This window comes from Rhinoraja longicauda, chromosome 9, assembly GCF_053455715.1.
Source record: "Rhinoraja longicauda isolate Sanriku21f chromosome 9, sRhiLon1.1, whole genome shotgun sequence".
NCBI lineage: Eukaryota > Metazoa > Chordata > Chondrichthyes > Rajiformes > Arhynchobatidae > Rhinoraja > Rhinoraja longicauda.
In genome coordinates, this window is record NC_135961.1 from 22344691 (window position 1) to 22369890 (window position 25200).

At 41.7% G+C, this 25200-nt stretch overlaps 1 protein-coding gene across 2 annotated transcripts in view; it reads left to right on the forward strand.

Annotated features, from left to right (window-relative positions):
- The window catches only part of kcnh1a (potassium voltage-gated channel, subfamily H (eag-related), member 1a), a 187909-nt gene that overhangs the window by 35483 nt on the left and 127226 nt on the right, over nt 1-25200 (forward strand). For both annotated transcript variants that reach the window (XR_013547626.1, XM_078404941.1), the window contains exons 6-7: nt 10157-10549; nt 23284-23713. Coding sequence is in view for 1 of the 2 variants with exons in the window: in XM_078404941.1 (XP_078261067.1) it covers nt 10157-10549; nt 23284-23713 (823 nt within the window). In the remaining variant the exon portion in view is untranslated. The remainder of the gene's footprint in view (nt 1-10156; nt 10550-23283; nt 23714-25200) is intronic.

Genomic DNA, 25200 nt, shown 5'->3' on the forward strand with positions numbered 1-25200 from the left:
TGCATCAGTGCAGATCTATGCACTGAGTTCCTCCAGCAGATTATTTGTTACGACAAATATTAATAACATGAGTATGGTGGGTAAATTCCAAATGGTTGTACTGCACTGATTGGAATGTGTTCAGGGAAGCAAGCCTCGATGAATGTACAGACACCGTGACATCATTTGTCAGCTTTTGTGAGGACAGTTGCATTGCCTCTAGGACCAAGATCTGGTTCAACAACGACAAGTGTTGGTTTACAGCAGAACTCGGACAGCTCTGCCAGTCTAAAGATGAGGCATACAGGAGTGAGGATGTAGACCTCTATAGGCAGACCAAGTACAAGCTGAGAAGAGGAATCAGAGCTGCCAAGGAAAGGTACTCTGAGAAGTTGAGGAGCAAGTTCTCAGCTAATGACTCATCTTCAGTGTGCAAGGGCTTGCACGAAATCACCAGCTACAAGAAGACCCCCCCCCCCCCCCCCTGCCCGCTCCTTGGACAATTGTCAGCTGACCAACGACCTGAACGAGTTCTACTGCAGGTTCGATAGACAGAAACATAACACCGGTACCCCCCCCCCTCTCCCACACCCACTCCTTCCAAATCACCCACTTACAGCCAGACTCCAGTCTGCAAAGACTGGGCCCTCCTCCACTTCCCACCCTTCCTTGCTGCCCAACATCAGTCTGGCCACTTCTCCATCACTAACAATAGAAATTGAGGAGGTGGACAAGCTATTCAGGAGACAGAAAAGCCAGAAATCTCTAGGACCAGACAATGTTTCTCCCTCCACCCTCAAGCTCTATGTGCTGAACAACTGGCACCAGTCTACACAGACATTTTCAATCAGTCCCTGCAAACCTGCACTGTCCCTGCCTGCTTCAAAGCCTCCACTATTCTCCCTGTACCCAAAAAGCCAAGGATTACTGGTCTTAATGACTACAGGCCTGTTGCACTGACCTCTGTAATCATGAAAACCCGTGAAAGTGCTGGCCCACCAGAAAAATATCACAAACCCCCTGCTGGACCCCCTGCAGTTTGCATACCGGGCCATAGATCAGTGGATGACACAGTCAACCTTGGCCTGCACCTCATCCTCCAGCACCTAGACTGCCAGGGGACCGATGCAAGAATTTTGTTTGTGGATTTTAGCTCTGCATTCAACACCATTGTGCCAGAGCTACTATACTCAAAACTCTCCCAGTTGACTGTGCCTGAACCCCTCTGTCTGTGGATCACCAACCTCCTGACAGACAGGAAGCAGCATGTGTGGCTGGGAGAGTAAATCGCTGACCCTCATCATAGAAGCACCGCAAGGCTGCGTACTCTCCCCTCTCCTTTACTCTCTACACCAACGGCTGCACCTCTACAGACACCTCTGTCAAGCTTCTCAAGTTTGCGGATGACACAACCCTGATTGGACTGATCCAGGATGGGGAGGAATCTGCCTACAGAGAGGAAGTGACACAGCTGGCGTCCTGGTGCCATGGCAACAACCTGGAGCTCAATGCTCTTAAGACAGTGGAATTGATTGTAGACTTTAGGAGAGCTCCCCCTCCTCTTCCCCTACATACCATCAACAACATCACAGTCACATCTGTGGAGTCATTTAAGTTCCTTGGAACCATCATCTCCAGGGACCTAAAATGGGAGGCCACCATTGACTCCACTGTCAAAAAGGCCCAATAGCTCCCTGCGGCAGCTGAGAAAACACAATCTGCCACAGGCAATGATGGTCCAGTTTTATACTGCCATCATAATCCGTCCTCACCTTGTCCATCATGGTCTGGTTTGGCTCAGCCACCAAGCATGACATCCGGAGGCTGCAGAGCACATTCGATCTGCCGAGAAGGTTGTTGGCTGCAACCTTCTGCCCATCGATGAACTGTACACTGCAAGGGCCAGGAAACGAGAAGGTAAAATCATCTCTGACCTCTCTCACCCTAGCCACAAACTCTTTGAAGTACTTCCCTCTGAGAGGCAACTCCAGACTGTCAAAGCCTCCATAGCCAGACATAAAACCAGCCTTTTTTCCACGAGCAATAGCTCTACTCAACAGCCAAAAGTCTGTAGCCTCCTTTTGCTCTAGTATTTCATTTTATTCCTCACATCTTTAAATTATAATGTTTTATTTTTAATTGTCTACTGTATATCGTGTTGTTATCCTTGCGAGCAAAGCACCAAGGCAAATTCCTTGTATGTATACATGGCTAATAAAATTTATTCAATTCAATGAAGTGGAAAGCAATTGATTACAAAAAGACAAGTGTCCTGGAATTTAACATGGTGATACTATCTACTGGGGCTAAAAGAAAAAGACATGTTAATATAAACTAAATGGCACAGTCCTAAAGACTGTAGGAACAGAGGGCCCTGGTATATACGTGCATCAATCTCTTTACGAGTTGAAGGATTCCTCAATCCTCAATAATAACCTGGTTGTGAAATTGTCAAATGGGTTATCATACAAGAAGAATTTGGCTATTAAGGAATCCTTTAACTCAAATAGACAGTTTAATTACAATAGGAGAGGTTAAGTTAAATCAGTACAAAACACTGAATAGGGCAATGTGTTCAGAAAAAATATATAAGAATGGTTCCAGGGATAAAGGATTAAAGATTAAACTGTGGAAAGTGGTTCTCCTTGGCATAAACAAGGTTCGATTGAAGTCCAGAAGATCATGGCTGATTTAGACCGGGTTACAGAGGAAAGCTGTTTTTATCTGTAGATGCTCAAAGACCAGGGGCACATGTTTAAAGCTTTGGGAAAAAGACACAAGGGAATCTGAGAAAAAAACATTTTTACTCAGAATAGTTAGGATCTGGATCACCATCTCTAAGATGATAGAAGTAGAATCAAACAGCGACTTCAAAAAGTAATTGAATACACACAGAGCAGAATAGTTTTTTAGGGATGAGGGGAAAGAATAGGAAAATGGCGCAGACAGGATTGCTCTAATGGAGACAAGAATTTGATGGGCCAAAGACATCTTTGCCAATAATAATTCTATGATTCTGAATTGAGGATGTGATATAATCGAAGCACCTAGTCAATAACAGCAAGTTCAGTAGGGAGGACAGGCAGGATCACGGCAGGAAGCAAGGAAAGACAGTTAGATTATATTGCATTTATCTCAGTGCAAGAGACCTGACTGGTAAAGAAGATGAACTTAAGGAATGGATAAGAAAATAACTGCAGATGCTGGTACAAATCGAAGGTATTTATTCACAAAATGCTGGAGTAACTCACCAGGTCAGGCAGCATCTCAGGAGAGAAGGAATGGATAGGTGTGTATGACAGGGGTGTTATAGCCAATACGGAAATCTGGCTAAGGGAGAGAGACTGCTGACAGCTTAATCTTCTAAAATACATGTGTTGTTTTCCTTAGTAAATAAATCAACTTCCCCTCCTCTTATACCCCTACCTCTACATCACGGCAGTAGTCCAAGATGACATTACTGACGGATCGTCCAATGAGGATATGTGGATGGAGCTGAGACATAAAAGGGGAGAATCGCCATGTTGGGATTGTTCTGTAGGCCCCCAAATAGTCAACGGGAATTAAAGGAACATGTGCTAGGAGATTGCAGACAACTGATAGGGTTGTCATTATAGGGGATTTAAACTTCCCCAATAGAGACTGGGATTGCCATGGTACCAAGGGCTTCGATGCAGTGGAATTTATTATGTACTAGACCAAGTGGACCTGTTGGGTCCAAACCTCTCCTGCATTGGTGCAGCACCTCCTCCTCCCCTTCACCTCACCCCTCCCCGTCCCCCCACTCCCCTTCACCCCCCCTCCCTCATCCCCTTCACCCCTCCCCCCCTCCCTCATCCCCATCACCCCTCCCTTCTCCTTCCCCTCCCGCCCCCCTCGGCACAACCGTAGAGCCGTTGTCGGGCGGGGAGAGGCCCCGTGGCCGTGTGCCAGCAAGGGGGAAGGGAAAAAACAGTGACATCGGCCCCGTCGCTCCTGCGGAGCCAAAGTGTCTCCTGCAGATCGGCTGTTATCTGTGGCGGGGAACGGTGGCTACGGCATGGACCCATTGCCGGGCGGGGAGCGTCTCCCGGGGCCGTGGGTGGGCAAGAGTGGACAGGGAGAAGGCACTGACCTCGGCCCTATTCCTCCTGCTGCGATCAGTGGGAAGCAGCGGGGACGGCCATCTTGTTGGACCTTCTGCCACAGCCTCCGCGGCGCGCTGCAGCATGGGAGGAAGGTCAGGCGCGGGGCACACCGGGACGGGCGCCGGTCCTCCCGCTGCTCCTAAGGGAGGGGGGGGGGAAAGCGCATTTATTAAAGTTTTTTAAGGTAAATTAGTTTTAAAAAGTAACAAAAGTGGGTTTATTCACACCATAGGGGAATGGTGAGTAGGGTGAGCCTAAAATTATGGCGCTATCGTGTACCGTTTTGGCTGTGTAGAGGGCATGGTACACACATAAACACAAACAAACCGAGAGTTTTAGTAGTATTTATTTATATGTATAGATAGATAGAGAGATATATAGAGATACTAGACCAAGTGGACCCGTTGGGCCCAAACCTCTCCTGCATTGGTGCAGCACCCTGTCCTCTCCCCTCTCTCCTCAACCCCCCCTCCCCTCTCCTCTCCCTTCTCCCCCACTCCCCCCTTCCCCCCTCCCTCCCTGCTCCCCTCCCCTCCTTTTAAACTTTAAAATGTGAATAACTTTAAAAATATAACCGATTTCAATAAAACTACTTGCATTATCACTAAAGTGACAATGGTGAGTAAGGTGGGCGTAAAATTGTTGCGCTATCATGTACCGTTTTGGCTGAAGTTCAGTCACAACAAGATAACAAACGAGAGATATATAAAGATATATTCAGGAAAGTTTCCTCGGGTAATATGTTGAGGACCCTACAAACGAGAGGGGAAAGCTTGACCTACTCTGAGAAAATAGGACAAGTGACTGATGTTTCACTGTGCAAATATTATGGAATCAGTGACCACATTTTGTTTTGCTTTAAAATAGTTATGGAAAAGGACAGGGTTGGTCCACAAGTTAACGTTCTAAACTTATAAATCTGCAACATGAGAATTAATAATAAAAGTTCATGAGTCAAATATTCTGTTCCAAGATTGATGATGACAATCATATTATACGCTTTTTATAAACCATTCTGCTCCTGTTGCTACTTTCAGGAAACTATGGATTTGACCCTAAGATCTCTTTGTATATCAATAGACCTATTGTCTATTGAGTATAATATGCACATACCTTTGTCATCAAGATGAGCAGCAATGCACACAATTTTTGTATTGAAAGGATATTTTTCTCTTTAGAATTTGTAACTTGAAAATCTCTGATATCAGGAATGTTTTAAATTTAATACATGTTGTCATATTTACATATTTAACTTAGCATGGAAACAGGCCCTTTGACCTGCCACATCTATACTGATCATCATGCCTTTCAATACTGAACCCACTTGCCTGCAATAATTCCATATTATTTATCCCTTGCTCATTCAAGTACCTATTTAGATGGATCTGCCTCCACCTCCTCCTCAGGCAGCTCATTCCAGATAGAGCTACTCTTTGTGTGAAAAAATTATCCTTCAGATCCCCTTTAAACCTCCTCCTTTTCACCTTAAACCTATGGACTCTTGTGGGAATCATAGGAAACAGGCACAGGCTACCCTATCTATACCTCTCACACTTATATTTACCTCAATTGAGTTACCTCAGCCTCCTTTGCTCAAGGGAAAAACATACCCAATCTCTACATATAGCTCAAGCCCTCCAATCCAGGCAACATACCTGCAATTCTTCTCTGCATCTCTCTAGCTTAATCACATCTTTCCTATCATGTGGCAACCAGAACTGCAGGCAATCCTCCAAATGTGACCTAATTTTGTACAACCATAACATAATATCCCAACTCCTGTCATCAGTGCCTCATTCAATGAAGAAAAGTGTGCCATATGCTTTCTTCATGTCAGTCTACCCATGCTGCCACTTTCAGGGCAAAATGTAAGTATCCCCAAATCTCCCTGTTCAATAACAAGCCCCAGAGAAATGCCATTCGCAATGTATGTTCTGCTCCTGTTCAACTTCCCAAAAATTCCCAAAACTTTGCTCTTTTCTGAATCAAATTCTATATGCTACTCCTTGTCCACTTTCCCAGTTGATCAATATTCTCTTGTAACCTTAAACGACCTTTCTCGCCGTCCACTATATCGCAATTTTGGTGCCATTGACAAACTTACTAGTCATGCAAATCACATTCTCTTCCAAATGATTATATATGACAAACAATAGAATACCCAGTACCGATATTGCTGAGCTTTATGAATTTAGTTATGGAAACCTCAATGAGTGTCCTGCTGAAATGCTTTGCTACCAGAGCATTTGAAATGAATGAAACGTACAAGAAGTTAAATATTTGTCTTTTCAAATGTCTTGCATGGGAACTAGATCATCCTTTATTGTAAGGCTGAGAGTGGTGAAGTAATGGTTCGTGAGATCACAAATATTATGTATGAAAGCTTGTGCATTTTGTGCTTTATAGAAGATATATTCCAATCCATTACATATTTTAGGAAATAAATATCCTATTAAATCATACAGAAAATATTGGAAATACTAAGCTGGTCAGACAACATCAGAGGAAAGAGAAATTGAATTTATATTTCAGGTAGTTGACCTTTCATCAGAACTTAACATGAATTCTGATGAAAGGTCACCGATTTGAAACATTAACGGTTTATTTCTTCATTGATGCTACTCGAGCTGCTGAGGATTTCAAGCATTTGTCCTTTTTAGATTTCTGGCATTGCAACATTTAATTTTTGGAATACCATTAACAGGTCTACCTTTGCCAATTTTTAAGGACAATTTTTATTCATTTCCAAGATCAGTTTCAAAGGTCTTTTATTGTCACATATACCAATTAAGGTACAGTGATATGCGAATTACAATAAAGCCATACGAAAAAAAAAGTAACTAGACACACAACTACATAAAAGTTAACATAAACATCCACCACAGCGGATTCCCCACATTCCTCACTGTGATGGAAGGCAAAAAAAAGTCCAGCTTACATGACTTATTACATATATCCTGTCACCTCAAAGCTAATATTATGTGCACAATGAGACACGTAAGACCATCTTGTTGTCTTAAAGCATGCTCTTGAACAGTTTGGTAAAACATGATGTTCTGGGCCTGCATGTTGTGCACCTTGTTGTATCTCCTGACCTATTGGTTTTATGATCTCGGGTTCTTTTGAATGGCTGTGTGCTGTGTGCCATTCTATAGATGACAGTAATTTTACTCCCTTCGGTTTTACATAAAATTAGTGAGGATGTCTCCTGTTTGCGATGACCACATATTGTCATTGGGTTATTTGAACTTTTCTTTCCTGCTTTAAGTAAATGAGAACTAATCATCCGATTCTTGTTGTTTGATTTGCATTTCTCTCGATTGGATATAGAGTAAATCTTACCTTTATGTTGTGGACTCAATCATCCACCCTAACCACTTTAGTGAAGGGCAATGCACATAGCAATAAGGAACCATGGATGATGATTGAACTTAACAGGAAAAAGGAGGTTTTGGGTAAGGTTTAGGTTGCTAGTATCAACTATCCCTGGAGGAGTATACTTAAAGATTGAGGAGATTGAGGGATTGAGGAGCATACTTAAAAAGGAAATTAGGAGGGTAAAAATGGGGCATGGTATAGGACTGGCAGATAAGATTTAGGAGAATACAAAGAGATTTTTTAAAGAATATTAAGAGAAAAGGGGTAACTAGAGAGAGAATAGTGTCCCTCAGAAACTAAAGTGGTCATCCATGTGTGGAGCTGCAGGAGATAGGCAAGGTCAATGAATATTTCTCCTCTGTTTTTATTGTAGAGAAAGATATGAAGGCAAGGGAACTTAGGACAGTTAATGGACATGTTTTCAGGACAGGCCGCGTTACAGCCAAGGAAATGCTGGATGATTGATAGACAAATGAAGCTAGACAAATCTACTGGGCCTGATCAGATGTATCCAAGGACCTTGTGGGAAACTGGAGAAGAAATTGAAGAAAATCTGACTGAGATGTTTGAATCATTGTTAGTCATGGGTGAGATACTGGAAGACTGGTGGGTGGCTGTTGTTGTGCCTCTTTTTAAGAAAGGGCTGAGGGATGAGGTATACCTGCATTTGGAAAGGGAGCAGTTGATTAGAAATAGTCAGCATGGTTTAGTGTGTTGGAGATCATGTCTCACAAATTTGATTGAGTTTTTTGAAGAAGTAATGGTTGATGAGGATAGGGTTGTACACGTAGCCTATCTGTACATTAACAAGGCCTTTGATAAGGTTCCGCATGGTAGGCTTCTCTGGACGGTTGGATCGCATGAGATTCAAGGAGAGTTAACTAACCGGATGCAGAACTGGCTTCGATAGGAAGCAGAGAGTCATGGTGGAAGATTGTTGTTTTTGGCCTTCTGGGCCCATTTCCTGGTCCAGAACTCAGTGGGCTTACGTTCTACAATATCTTTGGCCCAAAGGGCTCTTGCTGGCTCCCAGCAGAGGAGACCCATTCATCCCCTATTCACCCCCCTGATTTATTTGTGACTTACTCTTGCACAGATGCCCATCAATTACTCTTTGTTTCTTGTGCTACCTATCTGCACTCTGAGGTTACTGCAACTACTTAACCTACCAACACATCTTTGGGAGTTGAAAGAAGACCAGATTACCATGCAAACTTTACACAGACTGCATCAGTGGTCAGGATTAAACCTGGGTCCCAGGAGTTGGAGTCAGCAGCACCAAATGCTGTACTTGGCAGGATTCCTACCAGCTTGCCAGAGCATAAGGCAAAACTCCAAAGGTCATGTAGTTCCTGGTGATCAAGTAAGTTAACTTAAAAGGACAGGAGTTGGCTGCAATTTGTCTTCCTGAACTCTTAGGTAGAATTTTACTCCCCATTGCCTTGCTAAAACCAGAGCTAAAATCCAAGCAACAACATAAGTGGGCACCTCAGCGGGTAAGGCTGCATCTCTGGAGAACATGGATAGGTGACCTTTCAGGTTGGGACCTTTCTCAGACAAACATCTCTAGTTAGTCCCGACCCGAAAAGTCACCTCTGGTTTCAATGTTCTTCAGAGATGCTGCCTGAACTGCTGAGTTATCCATCACTTTGCCTCATTTGTTTGTAAACCAGCATCTATAATTCCTTGCTTCTATGCTACAATCCAAGCAGTATACGCAGTAAACTTTATGCTCTGAAACCATTTTGGTCCCATTCCATTTATGGACATTGGGTCTGTCTAACTGGGCCAAAAGCTCTTGAGTCTGTGCACTCCTGATTAGGAGCAATATCAAGCGTGCTAACAATGATTCCCCTTGTCAACTGCTACTCTTTGCGAGCAATTGTTTATGCACAACACTCAAGATTACTGTGGACGTTGTTTTCTGAAATACTCAATGATAATTACTGTTAAGAGAATGTATTTGTTTTGTTGAAAAAGTAATGACATTTATAAGCTTGAACAAACATATTGTACAAAATAATGAGCTAAATTTTCCTGAATCCTGCTCGGCATTTGCAGTTACTTCCAGCAACTTGCTGAAATCATCTGGTCTGGATGCAGAGGGCTGATCATGCTGAATTATGATCATCTTAGAATTATGTGGTGAAGCCTTTGTAGTGATATGGCTTCAAACGGTGTTTTGTTGAGGTCACTGGATAGCCCTGGCAGGCTTTAACAGACAAAGGTGGAGTAGGAGTAGATTGTAGGATTGGAGAGGGGTGGTAGGGAGGGTTGAAACTTTGTATTTTATCAAAGTCTACAACTGTTTTAAAGAGCTTTGATATTCAAGGACATTTGCAAACTATTGAGGTTAATGTCAATAGGTATTTTATTTTTAAGATGTTAATTGATACACACAAAACTGTTAAATGATAAAAGAGACCAAAGTAAAATATTTTTTAAAAGCTTACACACAAGCTTCAATTGGGCTTTCTGATCCTCTGTCAGGTCAACCACGGGACTGATGGAAAACAAGCACCCTGTGGTCCATCTTTTAGGTACTTGTTATCAAAGCTTTTGCCAAGGTCTGGCAGTATACTCACTCCTGTGAAATGTACTACAGGGTTGAACTGTTTCTCATTTAAAATGTTATAATATCTAATCATGATGATTATGTCTTTGTTGTGCAGGTTTTACAGCTTGGTTCTGAGATTCTTCCGCAGTACAAACAAGAAGCACCAAAGACTCCACCCCATATCATCCTACATTACTGTACATTTAAAACTTCCTGGGATTGGATTATCCTGATCCTGACTTTCTACACTGCAATCATGGTTCCATACAATGTCTCCTTCAAGACCAAACAAAACAATGTGACTTGGTTGGTGGTTGACAGCATTGTCGACGTCATCTTTTTGGTGGACATTGTCCTCAATTTTCATACTACTTTTGTTGGGCCAGCTGGGGAAGTAATTTCGGACCCAAAGCTCATCCGCATGAATTACTTGAAGACTTGGTTTGTTATAGATCTTCTCTCCTGTTTGCCATATGATGTCATCAACGCCTTTGAGAATGTTGATGAGGTTAGTATTTGACAAGTTGTTCTCTGAACTAATTTTTAAAAAATTAATATATATGTGAAGTTAGCTTCTGTAAAGTAACTTATCTCAGATCCAGGACAGCAAGAGGAAACAAATCAGTTTTTCTAATGCAGAATGCTTTTCAATTACTCTTGCTGGAATGTATTTTTTGTATAGATATCATTGAGTCATGGCACAGATACAGGCCATTTGGCACAACTTGTCCATGCCGACCATCAAGTCTTCCTCAGCTAGTCTCATTTGCTTGCAGTGGGCCCATATCCATCTAAAGCTTTCCTATCGGTGAACCTGTATACATCCCTTGTAATTGTCATGTATCCAAGTTCATCACTTTCTCTGGCAGCTCTTTCCATGTCCCCTTTAATTCTTTAATTATTTTCCTTGCACCTTAAACCCATGCCCTCTAGTTTTAGACTGCCCTACCCTGGGAGAGGAATTGTGACCATTCATCCACCTCATTGTTGCCACTTATTATGTTAAAGATCTCTATAAAGTCACTGCTCAGCCTCCTACACTCCAGGTAAAACATTGCCAACCTCTCCAGTCGCTCCTTATAACTCAAGTCCTCCAGTCCCAGCATCATCTTTGTGAATTTTTCCTGCACCTTCTCTAATTTAATGACTTCCTTAATCAGTTGATTGCCTTCATTTAACATACAGGTAAATAAGAGGACTAGAGTTATTGCCTTCAGGAGATTAAATAGCCATTTACAATTTAGGAATGAATCACTGGAGTATATTTTAATGTTCACTCACTGGGTGGTAATCTGCAAGCCTAGGCCTTCATAGGTCAGACCATAGAATATAATAGTTGGTACATTATGTTGCAACTTTACAAAACACTGGTGCGGCCACACTTGCAGTGTCGTATGCAGTTCCGATGGCCAGACCGTAGGAAGGGTGTGATTGCACTGGAGAGAATGCAGAGGAGATTCATCCAGAATTTGCCTAGATTGGAGAACTTTATGGGGAGAGAATGGATAGGTTGGGCTTTCTTTTTTCCCCTAGAGCAATAAAGGTTTATATGTGATCTTATACAAAAATATAAGATTATGAGAGGAAAGATAGGTTAGATAGTCAAAGCTTTTCCCATAGTAAAGAAGGTTGGAATTGCACTGTGAAAAACAAGAGGCTTTAATTTCAGGTGAAAGGAATGAGTTTTAAATAGGATTTGAGGAGGAGGTTTTCTTATACAGAGTCTGGTCGTAATCTGGAATGTGCTGCCAGAGGAGGTGTTGGAATCAAGTACAATGACTATTTTTAAGAGGAATTTTGACAGACACTTAAATTAGCATGGCATAGAAGGACATTGTCCTAAAAGGGGACAAAGGGGATTAATGCATACGAGAAACAAACATGAAATGAACATGGTACACTGATAGGCCTGTTTTCTGTGCTGCATGATGCTATGATCCCATGATTCTCGTTAAAAGTTATTATATAAAAATGTGTCTGGTTGTGGATTGAAATAATGAGATGTCCAATTTGAATTAAATTACTTTTCAAATAATAATTCATAGTCGAGTAGCTGAACAGTATTCAGTCAAATTGGTCAGACAGGAACTGCCCTTGACAAAGTCATGTTGGCTGTTTATGATTAGTCCCTGTCTTTCTAAGTGATCATCTTCCCCAGTGTGTTTTCCTGTATCTTCCCTCCCGTTGACGTCAGGCTCGTAGGTTGTCATTACTATGTTTTGTCCTTATGCCTTTCTTGAAAAGAGGGACCATGTTTTCTGTCCTCCAGTCATCTGAAATTTCATGTGTCCAGAGAAGATTTAAAAGACACAGGCAGATTCCCAGCAATCTCTTCCCTAGTCTCCTATAGTAGCCTGGGATCCATTCCACTTGATCCTGCGGATATATCCATCTTTAAGCCCACCAAAGTATTGAGGAATTTATTTATGGAGACTTGCACTAGAATGTCACCTACCCCTTCACTGAAGGCTCTAACTACAAAGTCTATTTACTTTGTTGTTACGAATGAAAGGTATTCATATTGGATCACATCTATATTTTCTGGTTCCATGCACATATTGCCCCTGTTGTCCCTAACGGCACTACCTTTCTCCTGATTATAATTTTTGCCCTTAATATACATAGAATGCCTTCAGATTTACCTTCATCCTATGTGCTAATGATTTCTTGTGACTCCTCTTTGCCTTCCTAATTTTCCTGTTTAAGTGGCTCCCTATACTTTTTATACTCTGGTTGACAGGCCTTGCTATTACCAGTTCCCTATACCTGCCAAATACTTCTACTTTCCTGTACAACCAACCCTCAATATCCCTTGACATCCACGGTTCTCTATACTTGTTACCACTGGTGTTTTACCCTTACAGGAACATGTTTGGCTTGAACTCTTCTTATTTCTCCTTTGAATGCTTCCGATTGTACAGATGTAAGTTTACCTATTTGTAGATGTTCCCAATCTAGGCCCTCCTTTGTTAATGAAATTGGCGTTCCCCCAAGTTAAGACCATTATTGCTGGTCTATCTCTATCCTTTCCCATAACCACTTCAAAATATATGGAGTTATGAACACAACTGCAAAATGATCCTCCATTGACACTTGACTAGCTACATTCCCCAAGATTAGGTCCCTTCTTCCCTCATTGGTGTATCTACATATTGTGTCAAAAAGCTCTCCTATACACACTTCAACATTTTCACCACTGAGCCTTTATTGCTAAGACAATCCTAATTATCGTACCGGAGAAATTAAAATACCCCAGTACGATAACCCTTTTTCATTGCATCTCTCTGATATCTGCCTAAATCTACATCTCCTGTGGACTGTTGAGAGTTTCTATTTTTCTATTTCTTCTTTCTAATCTCGACAAAAATGATCTAGTTTGGGGACCTTTCAACCATATCCTCCCTCAGTTATGAAGTAATGCAATCTGTCATATTTCCTCCTCTTTTACACTGTCTCACTTGAAAATTCTGTACCCTGGGATATTGAGCTACCAGTTCTCCCCTTCAATCATGTCTCAGTGACGGCAATAGTGTAGCAGCCACCCCATGTTAATTAAAACTTTGAATTTATCTACTTTACTAGTTATACTCCTTGCATTAAAATAGATGCAATTTATCTTTGAAATTCCCTTGATGTTCACTTACTTGTTTGTTCTGCCTGGTGGACACTATTTCTCCTCTGGATGATCATGCCTCTCTAACTAAAGATAGAGAACTTTCTCCTATCTTTGTAGTTGAGATGAGAATAAACAGCCTTGATCATATTGAATAGTGGAGTAGTGGAGCGAGGAAACAGGCCCTTTGGCTCAACATGTCTGCACCGATCAACTGTCGGTGTCCCATCTGCCTGCGCTTGGCCCATATCCCTCTAAACCTGTCCTATCCGTATGCCTGTCTAATTGTTTCTTAACCATTGCAATAGTCACTGCCACAACTGCCTCCTCTGGTAGCTCGAAGGTAGACACAAAATACTGGAGTAACTCAGCGGGTCAGGCAGCAGCTCGGGAGAGAAGGAATGGGTGACTTTTGGGGTCGAGACCCTTCTTCAGACTGGCGCTATGCCCGAACTCTACCTTCTCAACTCCTCTGGTAGCTTGTTAAATACACCCAGCACCCTTTGTGTGAAAAAGTTACCTCTCAGGTTCCTATTAAATATTTCCACCTTCAACTTAAACCTGTCTTCTGATTCTCCATTCCCCTACTCTGGGCAAGAGACTGTGCGTCCAACTGATCTATTCCACTTATGATTTTATGCACCTCTGTAAGATCATCCCTCATCCTCTTGCGCTCCAAGGCATAGAGTCCCAGCCTGCTCAACCTCTTCCTATAGCTCAGATCCTCGAGTCCTGGCAACATCCTTGTAAATCTACTCTGTAGCCTTTCCAACTTGACAACCTCTTAACTGTAACATGGTGCACAGGACTGAAAACAATATTCTAAATGTGGCCACACCAACGTCTTATATAACTGCAACATAACCTCCCAACCTCTATACTCAATACTCTGACTGATGGCCATTGTGCCAAAAGCCTTTTTGACCACCCTATCTACCTGTAACAGCACCTACAAGGAACTATGTACATGCACTCCTCTGTCCCCCTGCTTTACAACAATCCCCAGAGCTCTAATATTCACTGTATAAGTCCTGCCCATGTTAGACTTTCAAAAATGCAACACTCACATTTCTTTGTATTAAATTGTATCAATCATTCCTCAGCCCACCTGGCCAACTGATCAAGATCCTGCTACAATTCTTGACATCCATCTTCTCTATCTGCAATACCACCTACTTTTGTATCATCTGCAAACTTGCTAATCTTGCCATTATTCTCATCCAAATCATTGATAAATGGTTATAGGCCCAGCACCGAACCCTGAGACACATCACAAGTCGCAGGCCTCCAGTCCAAGAGGCAACCTTCCACCATTACCATCTGCTTCCTTTCAGGAAGCCAATTTTCTATTCATTCGGCTATATCTGCTTGGAACCCATGCGATCTAACCTTCCAGAGCTGCCTACCATGTGGAACCTTCTTGAATGCTTTGCTGAACAACATCTACAGCTCTGCCCTCATAAAACATTTTGGTCACATCTTTAAAAAAACTCAATCAGATTCGTGAGATACAATCTCCCATGTACAAAACCATGCTGACTCTCCCTAATCAGCCTTGTCTATCTATATGCATGTACTGTATATCCTAACTTCAGAATATTCTCTGGTAACTTTCCAACAACAGATGTTAGGCTCACTGGCCTATTGTACCTAGTCTTTAACCCTACAGCCCTTCTTGAATAAAGGCAGAACATTTGCCTCCCTCCAGTCTTTTGTATTTAATGACGATGTAATTTTCAGGCAGGGCTTCTGCAGTTTCCTCTCTAATTTCCCACAGTGTCCTCGGATATATCTGATGTGGCTCGGATGATTCATAGACAATAGATGCAGGAGTAGGCCATTCGGCCCTTCGAGCCAGCACCACCATTCAATGTGATCATGGCTGATCATTCTCAATCAGTACCCCATTCCTGCCTTCTCCCCATACCCCCTGACTCCGCGATCTTTAAGAGCTCTATCTAGCTCTCTCTTGAAAGCATCCAGAGAATTGGCCTCCACTGCCTTCTGAGGCAGAGAATTCCACAGATTCACAACTCTGACTGAAAAGGTTTTTCCTCCTCCATTCTAAATGGCCTACTCCTTATTCTTAAACTGTGGCCCCTGGTTCTGGACTCCCCCAACATTGGGAACATGTTTCCTGCCTCTAACGTGTCCAATCCCTTAATAATCTTGTATGTTTCAATAAGATCCCCTCTCATCCTTCTAAATTCCAGTGTATCCAAGCCTAGTCGTTCCAGTCTTTCAACATACGACAGTCCCGCCATTCCAGGAATTAACCAAGTGAACCTACGCTGCATGCCCTCAATTGCAAGAATATCCTTTCTCAAATTTGGAGACCAAAACTGCACACAGTACACCAGGTGCGGTCTCACTAGGGCCCTGTACAACTGCAGAAGGACCTCTGCTCCTATACTCAATTCCTCTTGTTATGAAGGCCAACATTCATAGAAACATAGAAAATAGGTGCAGGAGGAGGCCATTCGGCCCTTCGAGCTTGCACCGCCATTCAATATGATCATGGCTGATCATCCAGCTCAGTAACCTGTACCTGCCTTCTCTCCATACCCTCTGATCCCTTTAGCCACAAGGGCCACATCTAACTCCCTCTTAAATATAGCCAATGAACTGGCCTCAACTACCTTCTGTGGCAGAGAATTCCACAGACTCACCACTCTCTGTGTGAAGAAATGTTTTCTCATCTCGGTCCTAAAAGACTTCCCCCTTATCCTTAAGCTGTGACCCCTGGTTCTGGACTTCCCCAACATCGGGAACAATCTTCCCGCATCTAGCCTCTCCAACCCCTTAAGAATTTTATATGTTTCAATAAGATCCCCCCTCAATCTTCTAAATTCCAGTGGCTTTTCTCACTGCCTGCTGTACCTGCATGCTTCCTTTCAGTGACTGATGCACTAGGACACCCAGATCTCGTTGTATGTCCCCTTTTCCCAACTTGACACCATTTAGATAATAATCTGCCTTCCTATTCTTACCACCAAAGTGGATAAACTCACACTTATTCACATTAAACTGCATCTGCCATGCATCTGCCCACTCACACAACCTATCCAAGTCACCCTGCAACCTCATAGCATCTTCCTCACAGTTCACACTGCCACCCAGCTTTGTGTCATCTGCAAATTTGCTAATGTTACTTTTAATTCCTTTATCCAAGTCATTAATGTGTATTGTAAATAGCTGCGGTCCCAGCACCGAGCCTTGCAGTACCCCACTAGTCACTGCCTGCCATTCTGAAAGGGACCCATTTATCCCCACTCTTTGCTTTCTGTCTGCCTAAATTTATTGGGATGGAACACTCTCCAAGACAGACGTAAAGCCCACCATTTCACCTGTTTTTACAAAATGTTAAATGGTCAACTCGACATAGATGACCACATCTACACCAAACCCAAACCTATCAGGAGTTGACGAGGGCATTTGATTCAATTTGAGATACCAGCTATCAAGACAGATGTGTATAGCAATTCATTCTTCCCTCGCACAATTAAAGAATGGAATAGTCTTCACCCTACTATAGTTATTGAACCAGACGCTACTAAATTTAAGGCAGCTCTTCTCCAAGAAGCCCTTCTTGCTTAAGTTCATACTCCACCACCTCCAGTTTAAATTCCATTTGGAATATTTTGGAGGACCAAGAACCAAGAACCAATTTTCTATCCATGTCAGTACCCTACCCTCAATACCATGTGCTCTAATTTTGCCCACTAATCTCCTATGTGGGACTTTGTCGGAGACTTTCTGAAAGTCAAGGTACACTACATCCACCGGCTTTCCCCTGTCCATTTTCCTAGTTATATCCTCAAAAAATCCCAGAAGATTAGTCAAGCATGATTTCCCCATCGTAAATCCATGCTGACTCGGAACGATCCTGTTACTGCTATCCAAATGCTCCGCAACTTCATCTTTTATAATTGACTCCAGCATCTTCCCCACCACTGATGTCAGACTAACTGGTCTATAATTTCCTGTTTTCTTTCTCCCTCCTTTCTTAAAAAGTGGGATAACATTCGCTACCCTCCAATCCACAGGAACTGATCCTGAATCTATAGAACATTGGAAAATGATCACCAATGCGTCCCCGATTTCTAGAGCCACCTCCTTGAGTTCCCTGGGATGCAGACCATCAGGACCAGGGGATTTATCAGCCTTCAGTCCCATCAGTCTACCCAACACCATTTCCTGCCTAATGTGAATTTCCTTCAGTTCCTCCGTCACCCTAGGATCTCTGGCCACTAGAACATCTGGGAGATTGTTTGTATCTTCCTTAGTGAAGACAGATCCAAAGTACCGGTTCAACTCGTCTGCCATTTCCTTGTTCCCCATAATAAATTCACCTGCTTCTGTCTTCAAGGGACCCACATTTGCCTTAACTATTTTTTTCCTCTTCACATACCTAAAGAAGCTTTTACTATCCTCCTTTATATTATTGGCTAGCTTACCTTCATACCTATCTGAAGACCCGTCTGAAGAAGGGTCTCGACCCGAAACGTGATCATTCCCTCTCTCCTAGATGCTGCCTGACCTGCTGAGTTACTCCAGCATTTTGTGATACCTTCGATTTGTACCAGCATCTGCAGTTATTTCCTACATTACCTTCTTACCTCATCTTTTCTCCCCGTATTGCCTTTTTAGTTATCTTCTGTTGCTCTTTAAAAGAGTCCCAATCCTCTGGCTTCCCGCTCTTCTTTGCTATGTTATACTTCTCTTTTATTGTTATGCTTTCCTTGACTTCGCTTGTCAGCCACAAGTGCCTCTTACTCCCCTTAGAATCTTTCCTCCTCTTTGGGATGAATTAATCCTGCAACTTCTGCATTATTCCCAGGAATAAATCCTATCTTCGTACGTGAATTTGTCTATCTTTGTACGTGTCAGGACCTTCAGCACCTCTTTGACCGTAATACTGACTGCTCTCAAGACACTTCTATTGACTGCCCCATGATCCATAGTACTCCTGTCTTTCTCCACGATAGAAATAGTGGAGAAATACTTGTTGGATCTTGCCCATTTCATGTGGTTCAACACAGAGTTGACCCCTTTGATTTCTGAGGGGTCCCACTCTCTCTTGTTATATTTTTTCCCTCTATGTACTTATAAAATCTCTTGGGATTATCCATAATGCTATCTGCCGGATCTATCTCCTGTCTCCTTTTTGTCCATCTGATTTCCTTTTTTAGTTTGCTCTGTAGTTTCCAAATCCTCTCCAGGGATACACGATCCCAGATGCCGAAATCTGTCCCATGCCTCCTTCTTACTCTGGACCAAAGCCTCAATTTCCGTCATCATCCAAGTTTACTTACGTTTGGATGCCTTGACCTTCACTCTAACAGCATGGCCTGAGCTCTTGTCAGCTCACTTTTAAAAACAACCCAATTTCTTGACATTCTTTTCCTTCAAACAACCTACTCCAATCAACTTGGGGGAGATTTGGTGGCCTGTTCCTGCTCCTATTTTCCTGTATTCTTGTGATTAGTTTTCTTTTTCAATTTAATTGTGTTCATAGATCCTGATTAAGTCTCAGTGCACCTTCCTAAATTGTCTACTCTGACCCTTTTTTCCCAGTCAACGCAATTTACACCTTCCCCAAGAGCACCAGCAATCCTCCCAGCAAGGATATTGGTCTCAATCTGGCTTGGGGCAATCCATCTTGTATGTATTGTTCCCAATTATCACAATAATCAAGGAAGTTATAGCTCCTTCCCCTCCCTTCAGCTATGCATTCATCTGATCTATCTTTATTTTCCTTTTGCCACAACCTTGTGGCACCAGAAGCAATCCAGAAAAGACAATCTTTGAAGTCCTGTTCTTTTATGGGCCTGTCCCACTTAGGCGATTTTAAGGCGACTGCCGGCGACTAGGCTGTCGCTAACAGTTCGCCGGAGTGTTGTGGGCATGATCGTGTGGAGTCTTCAAAGAATCGTAGTGGATCTCAGCACGTCGCTGAGAAATCAACTGGTATGAAATTTCTCGGCGACAGCTGGCTTGTCGCCAGGTATCGTTGCTTATTGCGGGCGCTGTCGCATGCTGTCCCCAGGTTTGCTAGGTTCTCTTAGAAGCATTTAGAAGCACATAATATTAAATTAAGTAAAGTCATTTGGAGATACCATAAAATACTTGTGTTTAACCAATTTATTTAGCGTCAGGACATTTGACAGATAGATTGGAGGCGACAGTTTGACGGTCAGGTAAGACTGGGAATTTTCGCGATGTTTATGGCCATCAGCGATTATATTTAAAGTAGGCTCCCAACCCAGATATGCAACCAAGAAACCAGATATGCATCTCCCGTACATTTTCAAAGAATGCCCACACTCTGCACAAAAATCCATTTAACCACTTTTAAAATTAAATTTCTTAATACTGCTATTAGTAAACTGGAAGTCAATCCAGTTTATGCCTTGTTACCTTGGTTTTCAAGTAACCCGGGCAAGATGTTATATTTCAAAACTCTCAAGTAATTACCGACTTGTCAGTGATTTCAGCGAAAATTAGGACGCCGAAGCATGGGAATTTTGCGATGTTTCCGAAGACGGTATAATCTCGACCTGACTCGGCATTGTCGTGGTCGTTGTCGTAGGGTAAAAGAAAATTTTGGCAATCTGCTACGACTTTGTAGCAGTCGCCTAAAAAATCGCCTAAGTGGGACAGGCCCTTTAATGGTTATCAAGCTCTCTAAACCCAAGTTGCATGCCATTTTGGTTTGTTTTCCATTTCAATTATGTTCAATGAGCCTGATAAAGTCTCACTGCTACATCTCAAATCGTCTGTATCCATGAAAGCGTTATGCATTAAAAACATTAATTAGTAATGGGTTGTTTACTGAATTAAGAGGAAATTCCTTTCCATTTCTAAGCTGCTTGTACATAAATAACCTTTATTAGAAAGTTTGAATTGTTACCACTGAATTGTATTTAGGTGATATATTTTGGTACTGAGGACATTAGATTTATGCATAGTTCAAGTAATTATGTTATTGCACTTTTTTCTTTGCATTGATTTATTCCACTTTTTTCTTTGCATTGATGTATCATGTGAAAAATTATGCTCCTTATCTTGTGTTACAATAATTTTAAGACATTTGGACTCTTCTGTTACAAGTACTCCTTTATAACTTATTTTCTGTTTGCTTCCTACTTTTCCATTTGCATGCTACTTTATTTGTTTGACTTGATCCTCTTCTAACTGTCTATTGGGCTGGAAAGAATTGGAACCATCGTGCTCTAACTAAAGTAGGCTTTGTATTTTCTAACATATGTTTAATGTTCCTTCTTTAAAGTGATTGAAAATAATAATAGATTATAGTTTTATCATGCTTCCCTTGCATTACTTGGGATTTTATATTTGTACAAACTATAGATGTATTTCTGCCCTATTGCTCAATGCAGATAATGAATTTGAGGAAGAATGGCAAAGTGTATATCTATGAAGATATATCTTAATATCAAAGCTTATTTTGCTTACTCAATATCAAATAGAATCATTACATTACAGTCAGCATGCTCATGTTCTTTTCTAATATAATCATTGTGTCATATTAGCATATTTTGTACATTTTTAAAAATTTTCACTATTTGTTTGCATACACAAACACAACATGGAGTTTTAGACAGCATTAAAAGTTGCTTATTTTTTTCCTAAAATATTACTTCCATTAATTCATGAAGCTGATTAGATGTGCCAATTGCTCAATTGTTGAAAACTGTGAAAATAGGAATAGCTATCCACACATGAAATATAATGTAGCACAAAGTTTCTGCACTTCCCGAAATAAGTGCTCAGTTATTCCAAAAATGCGGGAATAATATGGACCTCATATTGTGAGTGAAATTGAGTTCTAGAAGTTATCTTGATCTATTGTATTAGCAGCAGTGACTCATTCTTTCTTGCTATTGCACAATAATGACCCAATAGTCATAACTCATTCATTCAAGTATTGCCTTTCCACTTCACTCTTTTGGTAATACTTGGTTTTATATCTTTTACAGCTGAATCTGTCAATAAATATTCAAATTAGTACACTACGTGGTTTAGATTTGCATATTCAAACAGACAACTAGATTTTCACTTATCAGCTAAAGTGTTAAGTTGTTGCAGGATATTTGAATGAGCATAAGAATAAAATATTGCAAAGACTCAAGTTTCATTATTAACAATCAAGCCAGTTGGCAAAACATAGGTGGAGAAGGGTGTTATGGTCAAGAGTTAAGAAGAAGTGATGCAGTACTGTAGCTGGTAGAACTGCTGCCTCACAGCGCTAGAGACTTGGATTCAATCCTGACCTTGGGTGTTGTCTCTTGGGAGTTTGCACGTTCTCCTTGTGGCTGAATAGGTTTCCTCTGGGTGCTCTGGTTTACTCCCACATTCCAAAGATGTGCAGGTTTGTAGGTTAATGCAGGAAAAATGTTCCCGATATTGGGGGAGTCCAGAACCAGGGGTCACAGTTTAAGAATAAGGAGTAGGCCATTTTGGACTGAGATGAGGAAAAGCTTTTTCACCCAGGGAGTTGTGAATCTGTGGAACAGAAGGCAGTGGAGGACAATTCACTGGATGTTTTCAAGAGAGTTAGATTTAGCTCTTAGGGCTAAGGGAATCAAGGGATATGGGGAGAAATATGGGGATATGGGATATGGGGTACTGATTTTGATGATCAGCCATGATCATATTGAATGGTGGTGCTGGCTCAAAGGGCCGAATGGCCTACTCCTGCACCTATTTTCTATGTTTCTATGTTTAATTGGACTGTAAATTTCCCCTTGTGCCCTTTGTATCCCGTTCCTGAAGATTTGAGTGCTCTATTGCTCACTTCAAATCATGTCCCATGTTTCCTCCATCCCTGTTGTGATGGTCTCTCTTTTTCCCCTCTCCCAAACATAATAATAATAATAATAATACATTTTATTTATATAGCGCTTTTCATATACTCAAAGACGCTTTACAGAGATTTTGAGAACATAGGGGAAATGAATAAATAGATAAATAAGTAAATAAATAAATGAACAGAGAAAGGAGACAGAAGGTGAGGTGACCTTCAGTGGTTGAAGGCAGTACTGAACAGGTGAGACTTCAGCGATGTTTTGAATGTGGTGAGTGTGGGGGAGTCTCTAACGGTTTGGGGTAGTGAGTTCCATAGGGTGGGAGCAGCGATGGAGAAAGCCCTGTCCCCCCAGGATCTGAGTTTAGTCCGGATGTGGGGGGATAGGAGATTGGCAGCGGCAGAGCGGAGGGTGCAGGTGGGAGTGTGCCTGTGGAGGAGGTCGGTCAGGTAGGATGGGGCCAGGTTATGGAGGGCTTTGTAGGTTATGAGGAGGATTTTGTACTGGATTCTCTGGGGGATGGGGAGCCAGTGGAGTTTATAAAGGACGGGGGTGATATGGTCACGGATCGAGGTGTGTGTGAGTAGACGGGCAGCGGAGTTTTGAATGTAATGTCTCCTTCCCTACCTTCAAGCATGGCTGCTCACTCCTCTGCCATCTTAACCTTCCATTTGATGCCTCCTGTGATGGTATCATTTATGTTTGACATAATAAATCTGATGTATATAGTCTTTGTGATACTTAAAATGTTCCGACATAATTAGAATATGTACTGTTACATGTATTATTTCATTTTTGCAGGGCATCAGCAGTCTCTTCAGCTCCCTGAAAGTTGTGAGGCTTCTTCGTTTAGGCCGAGTAGCCCGAAAGTTGGACCATTATATTGAATATGGAGCAGCAGTGTTGGTGCTTCTTGTGTGTGTATTTGGGCTGGCAGCTCATTGGTTGGCTTGTATCTGGTACAGCATTGGGGATTATGAAGTGATCAACGAAGAACTAAACAGAATCAGAACTGATAGTTGGCTATATCAACTGGGAGAAACTGTAGGAATGCCATATCATTTTAATACAAGTGGAACCGACAAGTGGGAAGGTGGACCAAGTAAAGACTCTGTGTACATTGCTTCCCTCTACTTCACAATGACCAGCCTCACCAGTATTGGATTTGGTAACATTGCTCCAACAACTGATGGTGAGAAGATTTTTGCAGTGGCTATGATGATGATTGGTTGTAAGTATTCATAAAGGTTTTACTTTATATTCTGCATATATAAATGATAGCATTACTTTTCTCAACTTTAATGCTAATTTGATTACGTAGTTGGATTGGGCGAAAATGAACTTAAAGGCAGCACTTGGATTTTAAAAAACTAATTTCCCCATAGATATAATTATGGGGAATTTTGTGAAGTTTTGTGCAAAATTTTGTGAAGTTTACTTTGAAACAAAATGAAAACAAATTAAAAATAAACAGAAAATTACCAAAACTGAAGTATTGCTACATACCTTTACCTTTTTATTTGCTGACAGTTGATTCCCTTGCAAATATGGTCACCTTCTTCAGGGTCTGAAGAAGAGTCACATTCTAAGACGTCATCTGTCCACTTCCTCCTCAGATGCTGCTTGACCTGCTGAGTACCTCCAGCACTTTGTGTTAGGTTCAAGATTATTGCATCTGCAATCTCTTTTGTCTCCAAATACAGGCACCTATTTCGAACACAATGTCTTCAACATTCAACTGTAGTGAATAGTGGTACGAATGCCCTTTCTCACAAATGCCTCTGTTGGTGAAACACATATGTGATTTAAGTGAAGTTTTCAATTGTACAGTTGACTCTTATTTTGTTGTCATTTGTCATGGATAATATTATGTAAGTATTTGTTCTGCTGACATTTATCCCAGCGATTTTAAACACAAATTTGTTGGAACCACATAGAAACATAGAAACATAGAAAATAGGTGCAGGAGTAGGCCATTCGGCCCTTCGAGCCTGCACCGCCATTCAATATGATCATGGCTGATCATCCAGCTCAGTAGCCTGTACCTGCCTTCTCTCCATACCCCCTGATCCCTTTAGCAAAAAGGGCCACATCTAACTCCCTCTTAAATATAGCCAATGAACTGGCCTCAACTACCTTCTGTGGCAGAGAATTCCACAGACTCACCACTCTCTGTGTGAAGAAATGTTTTCTCATTTCGGTCCTAAAAGACTTCCCCCTTATCCTTAAGCTGTGACCTCTGGTTCTGGACTTCCCCAACATCGGGAACAATCTTCCTGCACATATCATTAACTTTCAATTGACTGGCTAACATTATAACTTATTCAATGCTGGATCTTCTCATCGAGTCCACATCGCAAGATTAGAAATGTAATGATAGGTGAAAAATATATTTGCAAGATATATATTTATCCTGTAAATTGACTGAAATTAAGGATGTTTTCTTTGGTAGTTTGAAAAGAGTTGAAAGCACAAAACTCACATAAAACAAAAGGCTGGAGGAACTCAGTGGGTCAGGGAGCATTGGTGGAGGTTATGGACAGACAACATTTTGGGTTGCCACCCTTCTTGAGTGTGATCTTGACCTGAAGCATTGCCTGTTCATTTCCACAGATGCTGCGAGACCTGTTGCATTCTTCCAGCCTTTTTTTGCTCATGATTCCAGCCTCGACAGTTTCTGGTGTCTGCACCAAACTCACTGTTCGGTGACCTGCATTT